Source organism: Ipomoea triloba, chromosome 5 (assembly GCF_003576645.1).
Source record: "Ipomoea triloba cultivar NCNSP0323 chromosome 5, ASM357664v1".
In the NCBI taxonomy this organism is placed as follows: Eukaryota; Viridiplantae; Streptophyta; class Magnoliopsida; order Solanales; family Convolvulaceae; genus Ipomoea; species Ipomoea triloba.
In genome coordinates, this window is record NC_044920.1 from 21,005,994 (window position 1) to 21,015,280 (window position 9,287).

Below are 9,287 nucleotides of genomic sequence, written 5' to 3' on the forward strand. Positions count from 1 at the left end.
ATTATCCCCCCCCCCCCCCCCCCCCCCCGAGTATTACCTCATTTTACCTATGCAATTTGTGATAAAATGCATTTTTTATTTTTATTTTTTGTTCATTCAGGTACTTTTGTTAGGATTAATGACTAAGAACACATTACAATTGGCATGGTCATTTTAGTACTGTTACAGAAGTTCATTTCGCTAAAACATTACCTCTCTATTTTTGGGCTGGGAATGGGTTGGAGATGGAGCTTAGTTAGAGGGTTAATGAATATGTGCACCATTGGATCTAGCTGCAAAATAGGAATTTTCATGGTTCTTACTTTAGGTTACAGAACACATTTATTTTCTTAAAATGATTTTATGTTTTCTTTTATTCCTGCTAGGTCATGGTTTGCCATTGCAAGCCACCTTCTGATGGCCAAATGGGCTGTGGAGATGGATGCCTGAATCGAATGCTTAATATTGAGTGTGTTCAAGGGACATGTCCATGCGGAGAACTCTGTTCAAATCAGCAGGTTCATAAAATTTCAAGGAAATTATTTGCTTCTTATCTTCAAGGAAATCAACATAATCCCTGTTTGTTTCTGCTTGCAGTTCCAGAGGCGGAATTATGCTAAATTGAAATGGTTTAAATGTGGTAAGAAGGGATATGGCCTACAATTGCTTGAAGATGTGTCTGAAGGACAGTTTCTAATTGAATATGTTGGAGAGGTAGACATGCTTTTTTCTATAAATCTGCATGATGTTTTGTTACAATTAAGCAAAGTACTGATGGACTTAATGCTTATGCATTTCTTTTAGTAAATACTTATTTCTAAATCTTACTGACCTTTTTACTATTTTACCATTTGAGGGACATTTTAGGTTTATCATCTTCAAGAAAAGATTTTCCTAAAAATTTTTGGGAGTCAAATTGGGAATGGAGGGTTTATTCTGTTTGCCAAAGAAACCAGAATATCAAAATTCTCACCCTACATTGTATAGTTTTTCCTTGTTGCCTCCTTTATTGTTCAATAATTAGGTGCCAATATTCAAGTTCAACAACATTTGAATTTGTGAAAACTTAATCTGTCAAACTTCTTTCTTAATTCTGTAAGAGGAGTCCCATTCCAGTATACTGAATTTTCTTTACCATTTTGAAATTTTGACTTTCCAATGGGCATATGCACTGTATAAGTATTTAATTTCCTCTGATATGATATTGCTCATGTGCCATAAATTCTGGCTTTCTAGGTGCTTGATATGCAAGCCTATGAGGGGCGGCAATGTGAATACGCATCGAAGGGTCATAGACATTTCTACTTCATGACACTTAATGGCAGTGAGGTATTGCAGATTGAAATGGGTGTTCAGCTATCAGAACTTGCTAGTTGCTTTGCTCATTAGCTTTTCTAGATATATTATGATTTGATTGTATAACCTGTTAATTATTTCCTATCTTGAAAAAAATAGTATTACCTGTCCCATTTATTCTATGATCAAACCAACATTTCTTCTTTCACTTGTTCTTCAATGTTTCTTATAATTTTCAAATTTGACTTTTTGTGTTTAGTAGAGCTTTTAATGTAGTTTCTAAATATATAAATTTTATTTAATAATACTAAATTAAATAATAAAAAAAGTTCAGTTGTAAGTAACTTGAGTTAACCCTTGTTGACCGTACTAGACACAAAATGGAACGTAGTAACTGATGATATTAATATGTTTAGTTTGCTGGTGCACTTAGACATGTAATTTTAAATCTCTAATTTCTTTTAGTAAATACATATTTATCTTTTGTCTAGTTTACTTCTGTATTTTGTTAATGTTGCTTAATGTTCTGCATGCTTCACATTTCAGGTAATTGATGCATGTGCCAAAGGGAATTTGGGTCGTTTCATAAACCATAGCTGTGATCCTAATTGCAGTACTGAGAAGGTGCATAAACTTTTTAATGAAGTACATGGTTAAGAATTTTCCACTTTGTCTAGTAACAGTCTTTTAATATAACCTGAAAAGGGTAATGAAGTGTTGCTTTGCTCTTTTGTGCTTCCTGTTGAGAACTACTATCTAGAAAAATTCTAGGAGTTGAGGAATACTAGAAGTTGTGAAATACTAATGTTCGAATGATTAGTATGTTTATACCTAGCTCACGCAGACTAAGGGTCATTTTTATGTATATAAATAGGTGCTTATGCTCATTTTATATGCATTACATTAATATATAACTTCTCTTCTTTTCCCTTTCTTTTAATTCTCCATGGTGTCACCAGGTTCTTGTGACCTGGTTATTTTCAATTATTTTCTGAAAAGAACAATGGATGAAGTGATGAACAGTACTTGGCTGTTCATCTAAACCACATGGTTATTTTCAATTTTAATTTTTCAGTGAGCTGATTCATACAATTGAAGCTGCCAAACATCTTAGGATACCAGGTGAGCCTAGGCAATTCTGTCATCCACCTGAATACCTGCATGTGCCACCACCTGCCACACTCATTGTCATGCGCCTGTGTGATGACATCTTCAGTAGGGAAGCAACCACTGTTAAAATTGTCCAGATCCCTTTTTTGGCAGCTTCTAGCCCTAGTGATGAAGTTTCAAGGTTTTATAATAAGAATGGCTTTTGATGAAGATAATGTGTCGAGCATTAATGTTCTAGATTCTACTACTACACCGATGGCCATTCTAGATTCTGTTAGTACACTGACCATCATGTTTGTCCCTAATCATTCCAGAGTGTAAGTTATTGTTGCTGAAAAACTAGTCAGGTCACAAAATTATCAATCTTGGTTTGCTGTTGTTGAATTATGGTTTATGGGCCAAGGAGTTGTTAACCACCTGAACAAAATGGTAGATAATATAACAGAAACCAAAAGTAACTTTGTGGAAGGATTGATGCCCAACTATTTAGTTTGTTATGGTAGTCTCTCTTTCCAGTTTTGATGCATCTTTTCATACCATTCAAACACTTGATACATACATGTGAGCAGTTAAAATCTATCAAGCCTTATAAATTAATCAAGGCAATGAGAGAAAAAAAGGCAAGTTCTCCCTTATTATCAGCAGGAGCCTTGTCTGCTTCTTTCTATAATCAAAAGGCTCCTGACATCACTTACATAGGATACTTGTATGTTTGTCTGAAACTTTTACAATTCAATGATAATGTTAGGAATCACTATGCTTTTGCTAATCTCAGAATTATTTGATATGGTATTGTGACTATTGGTAACTTACCTTTCTTTTATTTGCTGAAACAGTGGATGGTGAATGGAGAAGTTTGTATTGGGCTTTTTGCTTTAAGGGACATTAAGAAGGTACAGTTGCCTTCTTTTTAGTAGCTGATTAATATTCACTTTTATTTGATGTCACTTCGTTGACTACAGGTTTTCTAAAGCACTGAAACTTCATTTTTGGTTAATTTGTAGAAAATCTTTAGCATGGTCTACAATATCTCGTTGTAGCTGATTAATTTTCACTCGTGTGTAATGGTCACTTCATAATCATTCACCATACAAGACATTGTAAACCTGAGTTCTTTAGGCCTTAAAAGAAGGCATCTTGGATTTTTTTTAATTTTTAATTTTTTTTCAGTTTCTATGCTGATTTCTGATGAAAAATGAACTCTCATAAGAACATAGTTCACATTAATAGAAGGATGTATGGTTTCTCCATATGTGGTCTGAAGTATTCTTGCAATGTATGAGAAGGATAAAACTGGCTATACATACATTTTTCAGTTCTAGATTTTTTTTCCTTTTAACTCAGTAGCCCTTTATTAAAAACAAAAGGAAAAAAAAAAAAAAAAAAAAAGAATAGAGCACAAGGATATTGTTTTTCTAAATGCTTATAATATTTAAGTGCTTATGGTTTGGAGTTTTCTAATCAGGGTGAAGAGGTGACATTTGATTATAATTATGTACGGGTCTTTGGTGCTGCTGCCAAAAGATGTGTGTGTGGTTCTCCTCAGTGTCGGGGTTACATAGGTGGTGATACCCTAAATGCTGAAGTAATTGTTCAGGATGATTCAGATGATGAATATCCCGAGCCTGTTGTGGAATGTGAAGACATAGACATGTATGATGAATTAAACTACATTAAATCATCAGCAAATTCATTTAGTGATCTAGAAATGAGAACTGTGGATGAAGCTTCCGAATACAATGACATACTTGTTGGGCATGGTTCTGTGCACACACCAAACTCTGTCAAAACGAAAAATGGGGATATTACTTGTCCAGAAAATTTTGAGACCAACAAATCTGCTGCTGCCATTGAGTGCTTGAATACTTCTTTAAGAAGAGAGTTACTGGATTCATCAGTGTCTTCTGCTGTGAGAGTGGAAACTTCTGTCACTTTGGAGGGTTCAGGAGGGTTGCAGTTCTCTGGAGCTAAAGAAGAGGGGTCAGAGGGTGAAAAAGTTGTAGAAAATTCCGTCTCTCCTGTGGAGTTGGAGGTGACTTCTTCACCTGCAACTCTTAGCAAGCCATTGAAAAAATCAAAATCTGGTTGTGTAGGAGGTAAGGCTGAAGGCACAAAGTCTTGTCCTCTTGTGAAAGCTTCTCGACGTTCATCTTCAGTGAAGAAGGCTAAATCCAAGAGTATCAAAGCACCACTAGAGATAGGTAATAGGTCGAAATTGCCAGAAAATAAATTCAAGAAACCTCCAGAAGGCTCGTTAAATGGCCGTTTTGAAGCAGGTAAATGACGTTTTTCTTGTTTTTATTCTTTTCTTTTTCTTTCTGTTTGGTGAATTTGTTTTGTGTTGAGGTACTTGCTTGCTCCTTGGTGTAACCAAATATATTTCATCATGCAGTTGAAGAAAAGCTCAATGAGTTACTAGATCCTGAAGGAGGAATAAGTAAACGCAAAGTAAGTTGTTCTTGGTTTTTAGTTGATTGATGATGGCACACTTGTTATTCTTTGTAGATTTTAGCTGATTGATTTTGCATTTGTAATTTGTGACATTTCTTTATTGGAAGGGCGTTCATGTCCTTGATTCTTTATTCTTTGCTTTGTTTCCATATCTAGTTTTCCAAAAAAAAAAACACATTTTTCGTTTACTGATCTGAAATGGTTGGATATTACTGTCACTAGGTGTGCCAATTTAACCGTTTCTAAGATTAACTTTTTATTTATTGAATACTTTAAACAGGATGCATCAAGGTGCTACCTGAAGCTTCTCCTTTTGACTGCTGTGTCAGGGGGTAGTGGCAATAGTGAAACAATTCAGAGGTACTAAAAGGCTAACATTTTAATCTTTCCTGCTATGAAGTTACAACATTTGGAGTTGTATATATTATCTTTTACATTAAATGATTGATGTTACCCATAATTTCCAGCAACCGAGAGCTCTCTATGATCCTTGATGCACTCTTGAAGACAAAATCGCGGACAGTTTTGGTCGATGTTATCAATAAGAATGGTATTATTTTTGGGATTTTGTTGTGTCCAACAGTTATTTCATCATGTAAGGTATTTTGTAGTTGAGAAGTATAACCTAACTTTTGGTTGATGGTTGCTAGGTTTGCAGATGCTGCACAATATAATGAAAAGATACAGAAGGGAATTCAATAAGATTCCAATCCTCAGAAAGCTGCTTAAGGTGATCTAAACTAGAAGTAGTATATAACTTGTACAGTTCAGCCTTTTCTCACCATCTGGGAATCTTATTCCTAAAATCTTAAAAATGTCATCACTAGCTGTTACTTGAAGGCAACAAGCCTTGGTATAAACTAACATATTTCAGATGAGGTTGCTTAAATGATTACCTCATCCAACATGGCCTTTGTTGGCAGCCTAATACGTGTATGTATATGTCATCACTAGTTGTCATTAAAAAGGCATCATGTAACAATAAAAAAAAGGCAACAACTCTTGGTATTCACTAGTTTATTTCAGATAAGATTGTGTCAGAAGTTGAAAGGTTGCCTCATACAACTTTCATCTCTTTATATTTCTGTATGCTTTCCAATTATTTCATTTTCTACCATCACAAGGTGATAAACTGATAATGCTACTTCTCCTATCGTTCCATTAGATGAACATACATTTCATTTTATAAGGTACTGAAAGTTAAATGTTCTAAGTTAAATCTCAGTGATACATATATATATATTTTTTAAAATTAATGCATTCCTTTCAATTCAAATGTACCATGCACTTTCAGAGAAATATCCACTCTTCTCCTGGAACTTCTGAATGCTGATTAGAAATGAACTACAATGTTGTCATTCTGAAGTTCTGGGGAAAGTGTGGTATGTGCTGTGTTGTAATATGCTTTTGTAGATGTTGACATACTTTTAACATTCTACTGATTTGCACAAAATCTGATTCTTTATTTTGTATATTGGATAAATGTTATAATTAGGCAAAATCACAATGGGGTTTCTGTTGTTCAGGTACTGGAATATCTGGCAATGAGAGAGATCCTTACATTTGAACACATTAATGGGGGACCCTCTCGACCTGGAGTGGAGAGGTTGGTGAGCTATTGCATTTTTCTTTTCTTCAAATGATGCTGTTTTCCTAGTCCGACACTCTGTTTCTTTCTAATATTTATAGATACCACATATGGGCATGATATTTGTGTAAAATACTTTGCTGTTGCCAGTAAACTTTTGATTGTGAATACCTATATTCTGCAACCTAATGAGTGCGAAGCTTTCCATACTATTTATTGGAAGAAATTCATATGACATTAATTAATTTGTTTCTATTGCTTGAACTGAATTGAATCTTAACTATTCTCCAGTTATCGTTTTGATGATTGAATGTGCACGCCTATCGCCTCTGTGGGGTTCTTTTTCATTGTGATTTCATATTTATGTTATCTAATTTTTCACATGGGTTTTATATCCATGTACAAGAAGTCAAGAAGGAAAATTTTGAAACATGAATGGTTGCATTTCTCATTCTCAAATTGGTTCTTATTCAATATAAGAATCTAAATGAAATAGTTTTCTCCTGGTATTAGGTGAACATACATAAGCAGTTAAGCACATAGTTACCTTCCCATTCACAGAATTTATTACTTCAATCTAGGAAGTAGAAGTTTGGATATCTGGTGAGGACACTTTTTTTTCCATCACTCGTTTTTTCCTCATTATTGTATGGTTAATTTTATTGATGTAGTTTTTTTTATCTCACATATATCTGAATAAACTATGTTGATCAAATTCTTTGGAAATTGATACTCTGCTTATCTCTGTGTGGCAAATGTATTTCTCAGTTTTTAATCTTCTCTGCAATGTAGTTTTACACTTCTATTTCAAATGCAAGCATTGTTTCTGAAACTCTAATATTTTTTACAGCTTCCGAGACTCAATTTTAACATTGACAGAGCACATAGACAAACAGGTAATAATCCTTTCAAGCAATTTGCTATGTTTTGTTTCTACTGGACATTATAGAATCAATTTCATTGTATTCTTGTGGTGCATTCAGCAACATATACATCTATGGTTATTATTGAGATAAAATGACCGGTTCTAGGGCAGCAATTCCTGATGTAAACTGTTGAAACCAAGGATTGGAGGCCTGGCTTGTATTCATACATGCTTTATCATTCCGGGTCATATAATGAGCTAAGCTTAGGTTTATGGTAGGGTTACACATAATGAGCTAAACTTACGTTTATGGTAGGGTTATGCTAGGGTTTGTATTTCAATATGAACAACTCCAGAATTGATGTGCCGTGGAATCGTGGATGATATCTAACCATGATTTCATAGCTATCAAATTGTGTCCGTATGAAATGATATCATCGCCTGCTTTAATCTTTTAGCTATTTCCTATTTCTTTTTCACTTTCGTCTTGATTTGATTGCATCTTATTTGGACTGAATTTATAATGCGAGTGTCAGTAGTTGACAAGAAGTATTTTTGTTTGCCAGGTTCATCAAATTGCAAGAAGCTTTAGAGATAGGTGGATACCCAGACTTCCCAGAAAAAGTTGCTTCATGGACAAGGATGATGGGAGGATAGAGTTTCACTCCCATTCGACAGTTGGATCTAACGCAGCAGATGCTTGTGCACTAGATGGCTCAACTGTATCATGCTCTGGTCTTGGGGTATCTAATGGGACAAAGACTCGTAAACGTAAAAGTCGATGGGATCAAGAGGCTGAACCAAAAGATGATTGCGAACAGGACAAAGATGATGCCCCTCCTCCTGGATATGAATTTCCTCCTGGCTTTTCAGCCCCCATAAATAATCCCAAAGAACATTGCGCCTCAAAGCAGCCAGTTACGGGACATTGCCAGCAGAAGTTCATTCCCCACTTGCCAGTCTCATTTGGAATCCCGTTTAACGTGGTGCAGCAATTTGGAACACCACAAATTGGAACCTCAGAAGTCTGGGCTGTTGCTCCGGGCATACCCTTCCAGTCCTTCCCTCCATTGCCTACATGCCCCCATGGCAGAATGGACAACGTTCCTCCTCTTCCTAGTTCTCAGGTCTCACATCAACCTGCTCAAATGCCTCCTCCTCAGTGTCATAAGATTGATCCTATGGCTTCTGCTACTACTACTAATAACCAGAAGCTGAACCTGGAGCTGAATCCGCCTTCACAAAACTGTTTTCAAGAGTATCCATGTCACACACAAAACCCCACTGGACGAACATCTGGAGCAAACCTGCCACCTGAGGTTGCAACTGGAGAACAGAGTCATCAGCGACCTAATGGCTTGGGAAGGAGATACTTTAGGCAGCAAAAGTGGAGTGGCTCAAAACCACCTCCTCCGTGGCTCCGAATGAGAAATGGTTGGGGATATAATGCTGGAAACAATCCAAAAAATGTGATGTGCAATGTAGGAGTAGGAAGTGTGGCAACTGAATTTAGGAGTTCTCATGGCCCAGAGGATGTTGGCATGGTGAGGGAGGGTTCAGGGACAGGGCCACCATTTTCTCAAAATTAGCCTTGATTTTCTATAGGAAATCTATGGAGGCTCAGCAAATTATTATTATCTAGTGGTCCTATGTACTTTTAACTATTTTTTTGCGACCTAAGTAGCCAAAAATGAAAATTTCCTCCTTTCTCTAGATTTGATTCATTTGTAGATGTAGGACCAATAGTTACTGTGGTTATCCTTGTGCAGACAAATTCATGTTCAGACTTCAGACCTCAAAGAGGTAAAGATTTATTGATTGGAAATTGAAATGAAAAATGTCAAAATTGATTCAGTTACACCAGTTGTCTCTGGATTACCGTTTTCTTTCAACTCTCTGCACCCTGCAAGAGAATGAATCGGATGGAGTAATACTACACATACTCCTAGTTTTTTTTTTTTTTTTTTTTTTTTTTTTTTTTTTTTTTTTTTTTTTTTT

General features: G+C 35.6%; 1 protein-coding gene across 1 annotated transcript in view; it reads left to right on the forward strand.

Annotated features, from left to right (window-relative positions):
* Nucleotides 1-9,147, forward strand: part of LOC116018909 (histone-lysine N-methyltransferase ASHH2-like) — a 15,918-nt gene extending 6,771 nt beyond the window's left edge. Inside the window, exons 6-18 of the mRNA XM_031258948.1 lie at nt 366-497; nt 577-693; nt 1,216-1,308; nt 1,822-1,899; nt 3,222-3,278; nt 3,851-4,661; nt 4,778-4,833; nt 5,117-5,196; nt 5,304-5,386; nt 5,487-5,566; nt 6,363-6,442; nt 7,275-7,320; nt 7,856-9,147. Of these exons, the coding sequence (XP_031114808.1) occupies nt 366-497; nt 577-693; nt 1,216-1,308; nt 1,822-1,899; nt 3,222-3,278; nt 3,851-4,661; nt 4,778-4,833; nt 5,117-5,196; nt 5,304-5,386; nt 5,487-5,566; nt 6,363-6,442; nt 7,275-7,320; nt 7,856-8,878 (2,736 nt within the window). The 3' untranslated portion in view covers nt 8,879-9,147. The remainder of the gene's footprint in view (nt 1-365; nt 498-576; nt 694-1,215; nt 1,309-1,821; nt 1,900-3,221; nt 3,279-3,850; nt 4,662-4,777; nt 4,834-5,116; nt 5,197-5,303; nt 5,387-5,486; nt 5,567-6,362; nt 6,443-7,274; nt 7,321-7,855) is intronic.
* Nucleotides 9,148-9,287: the final 140 nt, after the last annotated feature.